Source organism: Myotis nattereri, assembly GCF_964212035.1.
Source record: "Myotis nattereri genome assembly, chromosome: 1".
Classification (NCBI taxonomy): domain Eukaryota; kingdom Metazoa; phylum Chordata; class Mammalia; order Chiroptera; family Vespertilionidae; genus Myotis; species Myotis nattereri.
The window spans coordinates 6,969,694-6,989,091 of NC_138075.1; the positions used below are offsets into that span (position 1 = coordinate 6,969,694).

General features: G+C 48.9%; 1 protein-coding gene across 6 annotated transcripts in view; it reads left to right on the top strand.

The window, feature by feature from the left end:
* The window catches only part of EVL (Enah/Vasp-like), a 114,958-nt gene that overhangs the window by 60,236 nt on the left and 35,324 nt on the right, over window positions 1-19,398 (top strand). For all 6 annotated transcript variants that reach the window (XM_081097883.1, XM_081097880.1, XM_081097878.1 and 3 more), the window contains exon 2: window positions 11,235-11,403. In XM_081097883.1, the coding sequence (XP_080954009.1) occupies window positions 11,235-11,403 (169 nt within the window). The remainder of the gene's footprint in view (window positions 1-11,234; window positions 11,404-19,398) is intronic.

Sequence of the window (19,398 nt, forward strand, 5' to 3'; positions counted from 1 at the left end):
TTAACTCTCTTCCATCTTTTTTAAGTATTCCTCAATACTTCTTTGAGGGGGGAAAAGTTGCATTGCTCCTGGTGATGAACTTGGAGTGTGATAGTACCTGGCTGCTCCAGCCGAGAGGTGCACAGATCGGGATGTTGAGGCCCGGGGTCTCGGAGGCCATGGGGTCCCATTACTCTTCCCCTGGATGTGCAGCCAGATCATTTGGGAGCTTCTTGGAGCTACTCTGTCTTCTGTTCCAGAGAATGCTGTGTGCTCTCCGTGAGCAGCATCAGCATAATGGACCCGAGTGATCTCATGAGAGTGTTCGTGTTCCTCAGGTCTCCTGGGCGCCAGGTGGTTGGGAACTGGTCTCGTCCAGTGGCTTCTCTTCAGAAATTGAACCCATAAAAGAAAATAACAACAGCCCTCCCCGTTTGGGTTACATGCCAAGCATCATGCTAATTTAATTATGTTGCATACACTATTTAATCCTCATCCTCCGGGTGCTCTGCTGTCATTCCCATTTATAGACAAGAAAACCAGGGTCAGCCAAGTGAGGTTACTCGTCCCAGTCCCACTGGCATCACTGGCAGAGCTGGGACGTGAAGCTAGGTCCCTTGTATTTTCAGAAGCTAGACTTCGCTATAGCCTCTCGAAGGAACTGGTCCCAAATTGCAGAGTGAGGGTTAGAGTCGAGGCCTCCTGGTCTCTGTTACCCTTTGCAGTCTGATCTCACATGGTGGATGCCATGAGACAGAGAGGCCTTCTCTGTCCTGTAGCTCCCGGGCGTTTCTCTGCCCATCATCCCTTCATTCACCATCTGCCCTCCCTGCCTAGACTCTTCCGGGCAGGAGGCAGGGTCACTCATTTCTGACCATCGCTGTGCCTAGGTAATGCAGTGCCCTCACGCAGGTGTTCATTGAACTGAGCCGAGTCGCCATGCTGATGGGCAGGGATGTTAGCTGGGCTGTTAATTCACCCTCAGAGATGAGCATACTGCCCCAGTCCTCGGCCCAGCCAGCTCTTCACAGCTGTCCCAAGGCTGTGTTGAAACTCATTCCACTTCCACAAGTGGTCAGAGTCACAGACTCTGGGGATATATTGGAATGTGTACTAGTAATAGTAGCCCTAATGTCCACATGGCCTATCAGATGGCTCCCCAAGGGAAGGCTGTATTGAGAGCCTTGAAAGAAAGTGTGGGTGTGAGACAGGTTCAGACTCTCCCAACAGTTGGTGGATGTTTTCCCAGAGAGGCGAGACCAGCTGTCCGAGCATCTGGGACAGAGCTATAGTGGAGAAAAGGTGAAGAACATCTTGAGTAACATGACGCGCAGTCTGATCGTCCCACCCAATCTGGATGGAAGCAAAGATGTCCGGGTTTAACACTAAATTTATTCTTTATTTACCAAGAGCCTTTCTTCAGTTCTCATGCTCATAAAAACGGGGCTTGCACATCACCATTCAAATTTCTGCATGTTAATATATGCAAATCCAGTTCACTGTTTTCAAAATGTGGTCAGGAGGCCTACTTTTTAGTGGTCTATGACTCAAAACTATATTTATAACCATATTGAGACATTATTTGCCTTTTTCACTCTTATGTCATGAGTGAACAGTGGAATTTTCCAGAGGCCACATGACATGTGTTGACATTATCACTGTGACAAGTAATGCAATGTGTGCTTGTGTTTTAAAAGTTCTCAGTTTTCATTTCAAATATGGTACATATGGACAGTCATAACTGACAAAAACAGAAGCTTTTTGACAAACTCGGTAATATTCATCTGTGTAAAGCGGTCCTGAGACAAAAAGTTTTGAGAGCCACTGGGAATGTTCAGTGATGACTGTACTACAGAAAGCACGATGCAGACATGGCGGGGGCTGGGACTGGGAGGGGACGCAGGGGCTCCCCCTGAACGCACCGCCCAGGAGGCAGCACATGTCCTAGTCTGGGTGGTGGTACAGGAGAACCTTCTCACAGGTGTGAACTATTTCAGAACGAACATTGGAACACATTAAGTCTGTCGCAAGCATGTCCCCATTAAGGAAAAACAGTCACCAGTTGCCCAGAGGAAATGTACCTTTTTGTTGCAGAGACCTGGCGATCACCCCCTGCACCCCCCTTGCCTCCCAGAGAGAAGGCAACTGGCATTAGGGGCTGCCTGGTGGGATGTGACACAATAGGTCTCCACTGTCACCTGTGTCCCATTCTTGCTCTGAATTTAATCAGGGGAAACAACCCAGAATAGGGACAGCCTACAAGATAATCGGCCTAAACTCTTCACACACAGAAATTAGTATCAATGACAAACAAAAAAAAATGGCCTAACTTTCCGGCTTTAAAAAGAGGGTAAATAGACAACCCCAATGTAACACGTGAAGTGGATGCTGGATCTCTAAAGATTAAAACATTTTAGGGACAATTGGGTAAATTATTAATTTTCTTAGGTACAATAATGGTATTTAAGCTACATATTAGAATGTCATTATTTTAAAGGATGTAGGCTGAACCCCTTAGGATTGCAGTATATCTGCAACTTACTTTCAAATGGTTCTGGGGAAAATGACATATAAAAGGTGATGTCACGTGTAGTAAACATGTTTTACTAAGTGAAGCAGGAAGCCCTATAACCTAGTCCCAGCCCCTCCACATATTAGCCGGAGGACATTGAGAAACTTCCCTCTCCAGGCCTGTTTCCTCCATCCAAAAAAAGTACTCGCAGATATTCAGCTCTGATGAGGCTGTGCTTCCCAGCCTGTTTCTCAGTCACTGACGGGACCTGGTGATGACACCCCTATTGTAGGTCTTCTCATTCCCCCTGATGAGCCTGGAGCAGCTACGGGGCCCAGGTGATCGATGGCTGAGGATGCTGCGCTCTCCTCTCCAAGCCTTTGCTGCTGCTGTTCGCTCTGCCTGAAACGGTCCACTCCTCCCTGGCAGGATGAAGCGTGCCCTTCCTTGTACCCACAGCACTTGACACACACCTGTACACTGTGGGCTCCCCCCATTAACAGAGACCATGTCTTTTATTCAAGAGAAGGTTGAGTTTTGTCTGAGAACTGGGCCTTGGAATATATTTGGTACATGGTCAGTACTCAGCAAATGGGGTGTTAAATGGGGTGTTGGCTTGGTTTATTTTGTAAACGAATGCAGGAAAAGAGATAGGAAAAATGGGGGTGGCCAGATTGAAGGTGAGTTGTGTTCCCTCCCACCCCCCAAGGAATCCTTGAAGGTTGAGAAATACAATACCTGGCAAAACTAGGCAAACTCATAGCAAGCATTTAGCTCTGGCTGGCTTTGCTCAGTGGTTAGAGCATCAGTTTGTCCACGGACCCACTGAGGGAGCGAGACCTGAGAAGCCTGAAGGAGAGGCCTCCAGAGAAAGGAGGAGGAAGGTGGGGTCCTGGCCAGGGGTGTCTCCCTGCCTTAGAGGACTCTGGATCAGTCACTTAGTATAAAGTGGGTAAAGGTGATCACTCCCTCCTAATCATTGTTTTGAGCATCACATGAAATCACAGACTTTGACCTGCAGGGGCCACTGAACTGGCAGGTGCTGTTCCCAGTCGTGGTCCTGGGAGGTGAGGGCAAGCGCGCCCTGTCCTGGAGCCCCTGGAGCCCCGGATAGGTAACCAGAGCCTGCGTTCTTGGTGTGGCCGCTCTGATTCTCAGCCTGCTTTTCAAGTTCACTTTCCTGGCTTATATATTGAAAGTAAACAAGTCAGGATTTCACAGACTGGCTCTGCTTCTGCTTGGCTTTGGGCACATTTATTTATAGCCACTTCCCTCTGGCCTCCCGCTGCTCCCTCACTCGCTTATTCCCTTTGCAGCTACTGAGCCCGTGTCTGTTAATGAGTACCTACCGTGCCACCCAAGGGGGTGGGGAGGGGGACCTGGTGGTCAGACCTGCTGCCCTCAGGAGGCTCATGGTCTCAGGAAGAAGATGAGCTCTAACTGGCCTCCCTGAAAGCTGGAGAGTAACCAGAGGCTCCTGGGGCCTTGGCACAGACAGCGCCAGCTGGGTACTGGGCACCCTCATATAGAAAAACACAATAGCACTGTCCTGTGCCATTTTGTAACTGCCTGGTTTTCCTGCTAGATGGGGTCTCCTTAAGGACAGAGACATGCCACACCCTTCCCAGGGCAGCCGAGGGCCTTCCTCTTGGTAGTGACCAGTGAGTGGGAATGAATGAACAGGTGTTCTCCGAAGGCAGCGACACGACCTGAGCTTTGAGCAACGCTGAGATGCAAACCTGTGGATGTAGGAAGGAGAACGCCTATGAGGCAGAGGAAGCATCTTCTTTAACTGCTTGAGGAACACCAGGAAGTCATTGTAACTGGCCCAAATGTCCGGAGGATGCTTTTGCTGTCAGACCAGGCCTTACCACCGGGCTGCCCGCTGGGCTGTGTGGACAGACTGCCCTTCCCTCCCTGATCCGCACCAGGCAGGGTGTGCGTAGCGTCACAGGAGAGCAAGGACCAGGTTCCTGGAACCAGCAAAGAATCTGCCCTGTTTTAGAAATCCAGGTGTAAATGGGGAAGGGAACTTTGGCCTGAGCCCTGATCACCCTGCGGGGGAGCCAGTCGCGGGGACGTGGCCCTTGCCCTGTACCGTCAGGAGGCCTTTCTAAATGAGGTGACGTTAGGATACGTAGCAATTACTGGCAGCCTAGGCTGGAAAAGCACCCAGGCAGAGGAAACAGCATGAGTTAGAGCAAAGGGGCCATCAAGTAGGATCTGTTAGGGGCCATGAGTATATTAGGGACAGAGGCCAGGTGCCAGTAGACACCTAGAGAGGAAGCGAGTGGGCAGCCAACGGGCGGTAAAGGGAGAGCTGGGCCTAGAGTAGGTGCCAGTTCACAGCAGCCAGCTCCCATCAACTCATTAGATCAGGGGTGGGCAAACTTTTTGACTCGAGGGCCACAATGGGTTCTTAAACTGGACGGGAGGGCCGGAACAAAAGCATGGATGGAGTGTTTGTGTGAACTAATATAAATTCAAAGTAAACATCATTACATAAAAGGGTACGGTCTTTTTTTTTTTTTTAGTTTTATTCATTTCAAATGGGCCGGATCCGGCCCGCGGGCCGTAGTTTGCCCACGGCTGCATTAGATGCTCAACCCTGTGATCGTCATTGGGGTGAGAGAGCACGAGTTCCCAGCAGGGTGACACGCACCCTGGTTTGCTGGGACTATCCTGGGTTTACGCTGAATGTCCTACCTCCCAGGAAGTCCCTCCATCCTAAGCGAACCAGGTTCCCAGTCCTGCTGGGGAGACATGATGGACAGAGCGATGGGTTGTTCCCTCTGAAGGGAGCCAAGTCGGGGCATCGAGCAGGGCCACTGCCAGCGCTGGGGAGAGACAGGGAGGCTGTGAGCCTGCCTTTCCAGTAAGAGATCCAGGCTGCAAAGAATGTGGCTCCTCGGCTGAGCCTCCGGAGGAGCGGAGGCCGGCGCCCGCATTTCTGCGTTCCCCGGAACTGGCCAGTGAGAAGCACTGTCAGAGGCAGCAGCCACCCCGCTCTGCACAGTAGGCCCACCCTCAGAGTTGCATTTCCTGACTGATCCCAGGCCGTGGCAAGACAGAGAGCCTGATGCTAATCTATAGCAGGCGCTCTTGTTTGGCAGCTGCTCTCTGAGAATAAGTGGAGTAGGGTTTGCAGGCATGTACCTGTGGCCACACCATCATGAACGCTCTTCTTCACAATCATTTCTTCAGCGAGCAATTGTGTCTACAACATACAGGGCTGGGTTGACAAAGGAAAAGCGAGCCCCGCCTTCAGGGAGCTCACAGTCCAGTGGGGCAGACCCTGAGAAGCAGGACAGACTGGTGAGTTCCGTGCTGAGAGGCAGACATGAGCGCAGGCCTAGGTGCTGGACTTCTTCCAGCTCAATCCTGGGCGTATGCTCTCCACCCGCAAGCCTCTTTGTGATCAGCCCTGTTCCTTTCTGTCGCCTCTTTGGCTTTACACCCTTCTACCCCAGCTTGTGAACTTACACTGTTCTTCAGGTTCTCGTAGGGAATGCCTGGAAAAGCCCTGACAGGTATTCACAGGGTAGGGAGGGAGTCCAGGTGCCTGTACACAGGCAGAGTGTGGCTGGGCTGGTGGCTGCTGGGCTGGCGGCTGCCGGCCTGGGACAAATTCAGAAACTCATTCCTGGTCAGTAGGGAGTGGGGTGGTGGGGCAGGAACCTGCGCTTTCCCAAGGGTTAGACCGAGCGAGTGACACTGCTCGGAGAGCTGTTAGGTCCCGGGGGGATGAGAAGGGAGAGGGGGTGCATCGATCTGGTAGCTCAAACCCAACTGCATTTTCACTAATTATTCCCACTTCTCAGCTGGTTGTTTGATCACATAAAAGTAGCCCTGTGAGTATCGGCTGCAGCTTTTCTCCAGCCCCACATGGTTCCTCAGAGCCAGACAGGATGGGGAGCGCTGAGGCCGCATCTACACAGGCACAAAGTGTATGGGGCCCATGGGGAGGACATAGGGACAGACTTTCTAAACTTAGTAAAGGATATTTGTGTGTTCGTGTTAAAAAAAACAACGCAGTGCAGTCATTCAAAAATAATATACTTAAAAAGAAAATACTTGTCTGTCAAAGGTACTTTCCTCAAATGATACGTGATGTAGACAGATGGAGTTTCTGAAGCCTTTGGGTACAGTGAGGATTTTATTAAAACAAAACCCCCTTGCCCTAAACGATTTGGCTCAGTGGATAGAGCGTCGGTCTGCGGACTGAAGGGTCCCAGGTTCGATTCCGGTCAAGGGCATGTACCTTGGTTGCGGGCACATCCCCAGTAGGGGTGTGCAGGAGGCAGCTGATTGATGTTTCTCTCTCATAGATGTTTCTAACTCTATCCCTCTCCCTTCCTCTCTGTAAAAAATCAATAAAATATATATTTTTTTTTAAAAACGGATGGTAAGCAAGACAATCCTGAAGCAGAATAAGTGAGTGGGTCTTTCCTGGCACTTAGGTCTTGTCAGTGGGAATGAAATAAGCAGGTAGACAAACGCTGTTCACAGGGAGGCGGGGCAGCAGCAGGGTGTTTGGTTAACCACAAGTTCAGCTTGAACCTAGTGTTAAACAGCAGCAGGAAAAGGAACCCACGGTGATAGTTAAAGTAAGAAAAGTCACTATTGGTGTTTGAGCACCTACTAGGGGCAAGCACAGCAGTGGGTACTTTCTTTATATCCGTCCAAGCACCCCTGGCCCTGCCTCCCTGCCTCTGCTCTCCGCCCCCCCACCCCTTCCGGATTCGCTGGGCTGAAAGCTCTCCATCTGGGGGCACTCACAGCATTGCCTGCAGAGAGGCTCCCCGGCTCCCCACCCTCCAGGCCCTGGAAGGGGTAATCCCTAACCGCTTTCCTGAGTGGCCGTGAGCTCTGAGGACAATGGCTGTCACACTCGGCTCTGCGTCACTACATGTTTTTGACTCACTGGCATCTGTGTTTGTCAGACTAAGATGCCATGGTCATATCCAATCGTAGGACCCAGACACTCAGAGAAAATGTGACAAGTCAGGACTCACTAGAGGAGAGTGACAGGTGGCAAGGGGGCGATGTCCTGGGAATAATGGATGGAAGAACCAAGGTGTCCCTTCAGTTGTCCACTGGACTGTCATGTGCTGTCCAGACACCTTTGTGACTCTGGAGGGCAGGGCGTGGCCTGTCCCAGAACAGGAGGGATGCCTCCCAGCCGAGACCACTCCTCAGCAGGGTGGCTGCTTTGGGGGGCAGGTTTCCCGCGCTGGCAGTTCATTCAGAGGCTCGGCGTCCACTTAGGGCCACTTAGAAGGCATGTCATTTTGGGCATGAGAGTGGATCGGGACGTCTCAAGGATTCTGTTCAGCCCTGAGAGTCTACACCAGCCGTGGGCAAACTACGGCCCGCGGGCCGGATCCGGCCCATTTGAAATGAATAAAACTATTGAAAAAAAAGACCCTACCCTTTTATATAATGATGTTTACTTTGAATTTATATTAGTTCACACAAACACTCCATCCATGCTTTTGTTCCGGCCCTCCGGTCCAGTTTAAGAATCCATTGTGGCCCTCGAGTCAAAAAGTTTGCCCACCCCTGGTCTACACTAAGCATTTATGAGGCACCTGGTCTGTGCCAGGTTCCAGGGGCACAGCAGAGAATGAGGCGGGCCTGCCCTCGGGGAACCTACACTATAGCAGGTGTGTCGCTTTGGATCTTCCAAGAAGCAGAGGCCAAGGCCCTGGGGACATCAGTGCAGAATGGAGGGAGCAGGCGGTCAGGCGGCTTCAGGCCAGGGTGCAGGTCCAACATCTGTGCCAGCGAGAGAGCAGGAAGGACGGACTGAGTGGGAACCTCTCAGACCACAGCGCACAGGCTGCTGAGTAGACTGGGCAGGGTTTCCCCATCGAGGAGGCCTGTGTCAGGCACTGGCGAAGCAGCCTGGAGAGGCATGGCCTCTGTGCGACATGGTGGCATCCAGAGAGGTGGCTGCTGGGACCTCTGGTCAGCTCCGTCACAGGCTCTCCTGGAGCTCTGAAAGGCACTTCCATGGCCGCCCCCCGGGGGCTCTGGAGAGCGCCGCCCTGCCACCCGGCACGGGCCCTGTGAGGACAGCGGCTGTCGCACTCGGCTCTGCAGCACCGCAGGGTCTCTGTGGTCACGTGCCAGCAAGCGGTGGAGCGGGGTTTCGGCCCACATCCCTCAGGCTCAGTAACGTCCTTGTTGTGCTCACTGACACCAGGCTGCGCCTCCGATCTCTCCCAGCCCCTGAGGCCGTCCAGGGCGCTGAGCATGGCATTGACACAGCTTAGCCCGTAACTTGATCCTAGTCGGTTTATACTGGAAGGAAACTGATTTAATCCGAGGTCTGTCTGTTTCTGTGTACAGTGTAATTTCTACCAGGCTTCGTGAAGACAAGGCCCAAAGGCCTAGCCAGGGGGAGGGCACCTCTGCCTAAGCATACTCTCTTTGTTAAAAGGCACGTGGGCTGTAGCTGGTTTGGCCCAGTGGATAGAGCATCAGCCCTCGGACTGAAGGGGTCATGGGTTCTGTTCCAGTCAGGGGCACATACCTTGGTCGCAGGCTCAATCCCCGCCCTAGTCGGAGTGCATACTGAAGGCAACAACCAATTGATGTGTCTCTCTCACATCAATGTTTCTCTCTCTGTCTCTCCCCCCTCCCTTCCATTCTCTTTAAAATTCAATAGAAAAATACAATCGGGTGAGGTTTCAGGCGCCAGAAGGCAGAGCTCAGCGCTGGTTTCTCTCTCCCTGAGGGTATCACATGGCTCTCTTCTGGGAAGACCATGCCTATGTTGCTCATCACCGACTTCCCCTTAAATGTTTGTTAAATGAATGGTGAACTATGGGGGGAAAATTGCGGCACAATTGCACAAAAAGGCCCTTGCGACTCACTTCTGTTCTCGGACAGAACCCCCAGCGTGAGGTGTGGACAGCTGACATCAAGGTACCCTGGACCCCGAAACCCCAGAGCAGAGCTGGGGGTCGACAGCAAGTTTGAGGCCCAGCGTAGGCTTTCTCGGGTTCGACACCCAGCACTGCCACGTGATGCCGCTGGCTGGACCCGTGAAATGTGCGAGGGACTCATGGGAAAGGAAGTGAGGGGACGTGTGGGAAGGCTTGTCTGCACTGTCCACTGAGCCACTGTGATGATGATGATGATGATGATGATGTTGATGATGATCTGTACACTGATCCTCCACCATCCACGTCAGCAGGGAGCTGAGCAGGTCCTGAGAAAGCTCAGCCCTCGGGGACACTTAGGCATCCACTACGTTGGCCAGGTGGGGGTTTCCAAGTCACCCAGGGCCGATCTCCTAAAAGCCACTGATTCGCCATCCAGTAACCACTGGGGCTGAGAGTGGGACCTTTTTCAAATATTTTATTTCCCTCCAAGAAATATGGTAAGGTGACCATAATGTCACTTTTCCCGACAGCTTGGGCTCATTTTGATGACCGTCCATTAGTGCACACACTTTTGCTTCTACTAAATTATTTGGGCTCGCCCTAGCTGGTTTGGCTCAGTGAATAGAGAGTCAGCCTGCGGACTGAAGGGTCCCAGGTTCGATTCTGGTCAAGGGCACATGCCTAGGTTGTGGGCTTGATCCCCAGTAGGGAACATGCAGGAGGCAGCCAGTCAATGATTCTCTCTCATCATTGATGTTTCTATCTCCCTTTCCCTCTCCCTTCCTCTCTGAAATCAATAAAGATATATTTTTTAAAATAAAAAAATAAATAAATTATTTGGGCTCAAATTGTTGGGCTTTGACTTCTGTTTCTAATTCTAACGCAGTTGTGTTCATATGGCCTCCCTCTCTGATAGCGGCCATGCCTCACTGTTGTCGGTGCACCTGCCTTTAAAACCGGGCCTTACCTTTCCAACCTGGGGTTCTGATGCGCTGAAGACTGAGAAAGTAGCTGCTCGGGATGAGGAGGCCGGTGTGCAAAGGCAGCGGCCTTCCTTGGCGTTCAGTGGCAGGAGTGCCTGGTTTCAGCGACGGCTGTTTCCTCTCCCAGGGGTTTCTTTTGCTTCTTCCCTGGTTTCCTGTCGTATTCTGAACAGATGGCACTGCTTATTACTAAATGTGTACAGCAAAGCAGGTGCAGCCAGGTGTTTATTTGGATTGCTCTCGCTCTGTTCGGAGACGGTCACCTCATGTTCTGTTGTCTACGGAGCTTGTGTGATGGTGCCCTGTCACAGTATCACACACAGAGCGTTTCGTTGGCTGTTGTGAAGAAGATGGTCTTTGTCGTGTGCTCCACAGCCGGACAGAACTGGTTGGAAATCCCAAATGTAATCACTGAACTCCTGTGTGAATTGGTATCAGTTTTCCCAAGTCTCAAAGCCTCTATTGTTTCATCTACAAAGTGGGGTGATTGTGGCTACTTCACAGATTGAGAAGCCCAGCACTCTCATGCGTTACCTTATTTCACACAGTGCCTGGAGGACTGGAGAGGAGACAGTTGGCCAATTGGCATTCCTTCCCCATTCAAGCGCCTTTTTCCCTAAAAGGAAAGCTGTGCGTCTTTTCCGCGCTATTGAGAGTGTTGGCACAGCACACGCCTCTCCAGCCCGTGAGTCTCTGGAGAATGACTCTCCACCTCCCGGAGCAGCCCTCCCACAGGCAGCGGGGAGCTCTGGCAGTTAGGAGGTTTCCCTGCGGCAATAGCAGGTGGCCTCTGGCTCAGAAAAGGGCAAAGCCAGCTTCCATCCCTCGTGGCTGCCGCTGACACTGAAGTTTTCTCTTGCTCTGCAGTGAACAGAGTATCTGCCAAGCCCGGGCTTCCGTGATGGTCTACGATGACACCAGTAAGAAATGGGTACCCATCAAACCCGGCCAGCAGGGTTTCAGCCGGATCAACATCTACCACAACACTGCCAGCAGCACCTTCAGAGTCGTCGGAGTGAAGCTGCAGGATCAGCAGGTGAGTGCCGGAGCCCCCGGTGACACCCTAGCCTGTGCCGCGCATGCGCACCCACACGTGTACGCATAAACACGCACATACACACAGTATAGTGAAAGGTCCAAAAAACAAGGTCAGGTTTGGAGTCAGAAGATCGGGGTTCAGATTCTGACCCCACATTCTCCTATGAGACCTTGAGCAAACTATATTTTCTGAACACCATTTTTCACATCTGTCTCATAGAGACAGTAACCCACACCCCGCATAATTCTGTGTTAATGTAACATTAGAATAACAGACATGAAACAGCTTTGAAAAATATATTGTACAAATATATTAGTTTTATTCTATGCCTACATATCCATGAGTAATATGACAATAAAAATTTTTGTTCATCAACCCTCTAAGTCAACATGTCAAACTCAAAGGCTAACACGGGCCAAATAAATAAGGTTTAACCTTATGTGGGCCGCAAAAAAAAAAAAACAAAAAAAAACAATTTTCATAGAAATGTAGGTTTATTTCGATAGAGACATGTTAAATACAAAGGGCTGAAATAAATGAGAAATCGTTAACGTAAAATAATAGAACATTTTAATAAAAATTAATATTTTTTTAACATTAACTTACTAGGCACTGAATAACTGCACAAGTTAATAAGCATCATGCAAATAAACCTATTTTTCTTGTTCTCTGAAAGCGAAATATTTCCTGTTGCGCACACCAAACAAGTCAGTACAAGACTAATGACTTGGCAATCGGCTGCTAAAATATTCGCTGCTAGTATTGGTGGAAAGAAATGGTGCGCCTGCGCGTAAGGGAAATGAATGCAACATGATTATAGTAATCAGTCATTAGTGAACAGTATAGTTAGTTATTAATAATTATGTATAACAGGGTATTGTAAAAATTAAGTTATGAAATTTTTATTAAAACGTTTCTTACATACCGTTATATTGGCTGGGCCACAAAAATATTCGTTGTGAAAAAAAAAAAATATTCGTGTGGGCCACATGCGGCCCACAGGCCACAAGTTTGGCATGCTTGCCCTAAGTCTTTGGAAGGAACAGCAAGTTGATTTGAAGAATCTGGGATCATTTCTCTCCCTAATAGTACATCCCGGACAAATCAGATAAGGTAGTTTGTGAGTGAACCGGGTAAGCACCTCCACAAATAGAGGGTAAGTCCACCTATGCCAGGAACAGCTGTGCACGCATAACTAAGACGGATCAGTCTAATGAGACAAGGACCAGAATAGAGACGTGGAGAAAGGGCTTGTGTGACCTGACCACAGGGACTCTGGTTAGTGCTTCAGTGCTCACCCCTCTCTGAGAGACTGACAGGGACACATTTAGCAGTGAAATCACCAGACCTGTGGTTTCAGCATTTGTGAAAAACTCGACCTAAATACCATCTCTGGCATCCTCTGTTGGTCAGGCCTTGGCTAATTTGAGCAGCAGGTTAGCTGCTATCTGCAAGAATCAGCACGTTAGCAATTAGAAAAGAGAGGACAGCTCTGGCTGGTGTGCCTTAGTGGTTAGAGTGTCAGCCTATACACGGAAAGGTCACAGGTTCGATTCCTGATCAAGGGCACAAACCTGGGTTGCAGGTTCAATCCCCAGCCCACTCCGGGCACATGTGGGAAACAACCAATCAATGTCTCTCATTCTCTCCCTCTCATTTTCTCTCTCTCTCTCTCTCTCTCTCTCTCTCCCTCCCTCTTCTCCCCCCACCCCCACCCCCGCCTGCCCCCACTCCTTCTTACCTCTCTCTCTAAAAATCAATGGGAAAAATATTATTGGGTGAAGATTTTTAAAAAAAGAAAAGAGAACAGAAACTGAAGACTATTTTTAGTGGCTGCCAGTTGACTGTTTCTGCTTTGGCCAAAATAACCCTGTTAAGTTTCAGATTCTTGTGGCTGAAAGGGACATCCCCACTTCAGGACTCCTGCCTAAAGGTAGTCCCTCTAACCTGGAGCTCGGTACCTTCAGAGGCATCCCTTTCCCTCATTGACAAGCTTACTGATAGGAAGGTTTCTCTCGAAACCTCCTGGAAGCTGCTTCCCTGTTCTTCCAGGTCATCGGTTCTAGCTCTGCCTCTTAGAGGTACACCGCACCGTACATTGAAGGATATATAGCATCCTGAGTCCCCATTATGGTGGCAGCCAAAACATCTCACCCATTTTCATAACATACCCGTGGGTGGGGGATGACGTGGACATACCACTCTGGTACTCGCCTTTGACATAAGGCCCATTACCCAGTGCAGTTCCCGAATCACAGTGGGCGTCCCTAAGGGATTGCTTTCATTATGCCCAGTTTCCACTCCCTTCGTGCCTCTTGGTTGCCTTCAGGGTACTCTGGGTAGATGGAAGGTGTGCTGGAGGGGGCATGGGCCTGGAGAACAGGATTCCTGGAAACTAATGTGCACCTTGTTCTCAGGAGGCTCCACACCTCGCTGCCTCCTGCAGAGGAAACCACATGACGGGGCTCTTTTGGGAGGAGGGCTTCCCGTGCAGGAGACTCTGGCAGCAGCCCTCAGTGACTCCTGGGTGTATGCAGAGAGGCTGTGGTGACTCCAACCTGGAGACCTAGAGTCTGGCAGAGAAGTTACCAGCACAGCCCTGTGCTTGGAATTGCATGTTCATAAGCATGCAATCTATAATAATGAAAGCGTAATATGCTAATTAGACCAGATATCCTTCCGGACAAAGCCACAGCAGCGGGGCCGAGGCAGAGGCCTCTGGCCGCCGAGGTGGGCAGGGGCTGAGACAGAGGCAGCCTCCACGGAAGCAGGGGCCAAGCCCCTTGCACAAATTTCATGCATTGGGCCTGTAGTCCTATATAATAAAAGCCTAATATGCTAAGTGTCCGGTCAACCGGTCGGCCATACAACCAATCAAAGTGCAATATGCTAATTATATGCTAAGGCCGCTCAACCGCTTGCTATGATGTGCACTGACCACCAGGGGGCAGACAGTCAACCAGTCACTATGACATGCACTGGCCACCAGGGGGCAGACACCCTGACCAGTAGGTTAGCTTGCTGCTGGAGTCCAGCCCATCGGGACTGAGCGAGATGGACTGGACATGCCCTGGAGCCCTCCCGCGGTCCCTCCCTGGCTGGCCAACCTCCCAAGTTCCTCCCCGGCCCTGATCGTGCGTGCACCGGGCCTCTATTAGGAACATCAGAGAGGTTCTTAATAAGCCAAGGCATTGTGAGAGTGGAAGGAAACCTGGTTCACAGTGATTTTATGGACCTCAAGAGTAAAGACTAATTTTCACAGGTCTGTCTCCCAGTCAGTGTGGAGTACAAGGTCGGACATTTTAAGGGATACAGATTCCTGGTATTTTACCAAATAGGGATATCTTACATGTTTAATCTCCTTACTAGTATATCTTATAGAGCACTTTTCATGTCTATTATTTCAGTCTCCCAATAAATGCATGGGGATAATGATACAAGAATTATCACCATATTGTACTAACTATTGTTATTTTTAATGCTTACTTTCCCTTTAACCTTTATATCGTGATTCTGTCTGTCACCTTACTCAATGTTTTGTATACATTTGTGTTTTTGCTTCAGGTAGAAGAGCATCTTTCAATATATCTTTTTTTTTTTTAAATCTTTATTGTTCAGATTATTACATTTGTTCCTCTTTTTTTCCCCCATAACTCCCCTCCTTCCAGTTCCCACCCCACCCTCCGCCCTCACTCCCCACCCACTGTCCTCATCCATAGGTGCACGATTTTTGTCCAGTCTCTTCCCACATCTCCCACACCCCTTTCCCCCCCAAGAATAGTCAGTCCATTCCCTTTCTATGTCCCTGATTCTATTATAATCACCAGTTCATTCTGTTCATCAGATTATTTATTCACTTGATTCTTAGATTCACTTGTTGATAGATGCATATTTGTTGTTCATAATTTGTATCATTACCTTTTTCTTCTTCTTCCTCTTCTTAAAGGATACCTTTCAGCATTTCATATAATCCTGGTTTGGTGGTGATGAACTCCTTTAGCTTTTCCTTATCTGTGAAGCTCTTTATCTGACCTTCAATTCTGAATGATAGCTTTGCTGGATAAAGTAATCTTGGTTGTAGGTTCTTGGTATTCATCAATTTGAATATTTCTTGCCACTCCCTTCTGGCCTGCAAAGTTTCTGTTGAGAAATCAGCTGACAGTCGTATGGGTATTCCCTTGTAGGTAACTGAGTTTCTTTCTCTTGCTGCTTTTAAGATTCTCTCTTTGTCTTTTGCTCTTGGCATTTTAATTATGATGTGTCTTGGTGTGGTCCTCTTTGGATTCCTTTTGTTTGGAGTTCTCTGCGCTTCCTGGACTTGTAAGTCTATTTCTTTCACCAGGTGGGGGAAGTTTTCTGTCATTATTTCTTCAAATAGGTTTTCAATGTCTTGCTCTCTCTCATCTTCTGGCACCCCTATAATTCTGATGTTGGTACGCTTGAAGCTGTCCCAGAGGCTCCTTACACTATCTTCGTATTTTTGGATTCTTTTTTCATTTTGCTTTTCCGGTTGGGTGTTTTTTGCTTCTTCGTATTTCAAATCTTTGACTTGATTCTTGCGCTCCTCTGGTCTGCTGTTGGGAGTCTGTATAGTATTCTTTATTTCAGTCAGTGTATGCTTAATTTCTGGTTGGTTCTTTATTATAACATCGAGGGTCTCATTAGATTTCTTGTAGATCTCATTAAGTTTATCGGCGGCTTCTAGACGGTTCTTGAGAGACCTTAAAAGTGTGGTTCTGAACTCTATATCTTCCATTGACAATTTTGTCCTGTTTCTTTGTCTCCGCATTTTTTTTTATGCTTTCTTGGTGCACCCCCTAGTGGTCTTTGTGCGCAGTCTTATTGTAGTTAAGCCTTGATTGTTGTAGTTAATACTGGGGAGATTTGACCTCCAGGCCAACTGGCTGTGAGAGTCAGCTGTGTCTGCAGTGGGAAAACTTCTGTCCTCTGGGGAGGTGCTAATCTAGCTTTTGCCTGAGGCTAACCAGCAAATGCCTCTCTGCAGGGCTTGGGTGGGGCAGGTCGCATGGGATCAAACAGGGCGGGCAGAGGGAGCAGTTATGGCTGCTCTCAGTCTCGTCCCCAGAGGCTCTGCCTCTCAGAGTCCCAGCAACCGCTGCAAACCTCAGAGAGAAAGCTGCCCTTGCGTTCCGAACGATGCCAGACAGTCCCGCTTCTCCCGTCTGAGTCCAGGTCCCTAGAGACTCACCCAGAACTGGAGCTCAGGGCCTGAGCCTCCCTCCCAATTGAAAACGACAACCGCGCCCTCAGCCACCAGCCCGCTCCGCTCAACCTCTGCACCTTTGTATTTTCCACACTGCACCTCCTCTGTGTCTCGGTATGCTGTTCTCTTTGCTTCTAGTTGAAGAATTTCCCCTCAGCCAGCTTTCCTGTGGTTCTGGGTGATGTCTGTTCTGTCTTTTAGTTGTATTTTTGTATTTTTGAAGTGGTTGTGCAAGGCAGCATTCTCCGGTGTTTACCTATGCCGCCATCTTGGTTCTCCTCCTGGCATACTGTTCTTAATATGTTTGCTCACCTTCTTGGCGCTGTGTGTTTTAACCAAGGTCACCTCTCCGAGAAAGGTTGTTTCCCCAGGTAGGGATCCAATATATCTTGTAATGAAGATCTTGTGGTAAATTCCCTCAGCTTTTGTTGATATGGGAAAGCCTTTATTTCTTCTTCACACCTAAAGAATAACTCTGCTGGATATAGTACTCTTGGTTGGTGGTTTCTCTCTTTCAGTATCCTATATAATAAAAGGCTAATGTGCAAATTGTCCCCTCAGCTGGGAGTTCAACCAGGGGGCAGGGCCAGTCGGCCAACCACCCAAGGCCCCTTCCCCGGCTGGCCCAGCTCAATTGGGCCGATCGGGGAGGGCAGGCCGGACCCAACCCATGCATGAATTCGTGCACCGGGCCTCCAGTTTATAATATATCACTCCACTCTCTTCTGGCCTACAGGATTTCTGCTGAGAAATCTGATAATAATCCAATGGGGTTTCCTTTGTAGGTTGCTGTCATTTTTTTCCTGGCTGCCTTGAGAATTCTTTCTCTACCATTAACTTTTGACAATTTATAATGTGTCTTAGAGAAGGAGTTTTTGTGTTGAGATAATTAGCTATTAGCATCTCATACTCAAATACCCAATTCCTTATGTAGGATTGTGAAGTTCTCATCAATTATTTCTTTGAATAGGCTCTCTGTTCTGTCCTTCTGGGGTACCCATTTTTCTAATGGAGTCAGATCATTCTTATAGAGTTCTTTCACTTTTTTAACTTTTAGTTTTCTCTCTTATTCCACCTGAATCATTTCCAGATTTCTGTCTTCGTGCTCATGAATTCTCTTCCATCTTGCCTGCTCTATTTCCAGTGCTCCCTAATGCAGTCTTCATCTCATTTATTGAGTTCTTCAGTTTCAGAATTTCTGTTTGGGTGTGTGTGTTTTTTTTATCGTTTCAATCTCTTTGGTAAAGTACTCCTTTCATTAATTTCATTCCTGCGTTCATTGAACTGCCTTTCTGAGTTTTCTTGTATCTCGTTGAGTTTCTTCATTACTGCGTCTTGAATTCTCTGTCATTTACATCTCAGTCTTCCATGACTTTGAGATTGGTTTCTGGAGACTTGTCATTTTCTGTACACTTGGGACAGACTCTTCTTGTTCAGATACCATTTGATCTTAATTCAGCAGATTGATAATTAGAGATCTTCCTTTTGTTTCCCAGTAGATGGTGCTGTAGAGCAAGTTTTGTTTTCTCTTACCAGCACTACTTGCACCTCCTGGGTTGCCACAGTGGGTGTTAGTGTTATGGAAATTGACTCCTGGGTGACCGGGGTGGTGAGTGTCCCCACTGTGTCCAGGTTGCCTCAGTCTCAGGGCACCACCACTGTGGCAGGTATGGGGGAGCCAGGTTCTGGAGCAGCAGCACTGACTCCTGTACCAGTGGCCTTGGGCCCCAGGCACCACTGTGCTGTTAGAGGCATCTCCATAACCACTGCTGCCGCTACTGTGTTCCCCAGCAGTGCGGGGAGAAGAGGGAGAGGAAGCTGGCTCCATGGGCACCACCCTGCTTCTGCCCCGCTTACCTTCCTCTGGGCCATCGTGTGGGGGCCACCCCCTGACTCCTCCACTGCTACTGTGTTAGCTGGGGCCTTGGCAGCTGCTGAGCTACACCTGCAGTCACTGTCCCTGCCCTTCCTTCTGTCACGCATCCCCTGCAGGCTCCAGTACGTCCGCCCTCAGCTGTACTGATGCGTGGATCTCTCAGGCATGTTTTTGTGCTGAGCAGAGGAATCTTTGTTGGATTATAGATATCTGACATGGAAATTTAAGGGGAGATACAAAGGGTTCTTCTCACTCCGCCATGATGCTGATGTGAGAAGAGTTTTTGGGAAGCATAAATTGATAGAGCCTTCGGAAAAATAGTTAGACATACGGTATCAACTCAGTACACACCTGCATCCACTAAAAGACATGTCTGAAAATACTCATAGTTTTATTAATAACCAACAGCTAGAAACTGCACAAATGTCTATGAACAGGACCATGGATTAGTTATTTATGGTATATCAAAGATGAAATATGCCCTGGCTGCTGTGCTCAGTGGTTAGAGCTCCTGAGCACCAAAGGGTCACATGGTTGATTCCCAGTCAGGAAATACATCCAGGTTGTGGATTCTACCACCATTGGGGTGTGTATGTGAGGCAACCTATTGATGTTGCTCTCCCACATCAATGTTTCTCTCTTTCTCTCTCTCTCTCTCTCTCTCTCTCTCTCTCTCTCTCTCTCTATCTCTCCCTCTCCCTCCCCCCCCCACCCCTTCCTCTCTCTTTAGCATCAATGAAAAACATATCCTTGTGTGAGGATTTTTTTAAAAAAGATGAAATGTTACTAATTGATGTTTCTCTTCCTCTTTCTAAAAGATAAGGTGAAATATTATGTAGCAATAAATAAGAATTAAATACTTGTAAATGTAATAACATGGATGAATCTCATA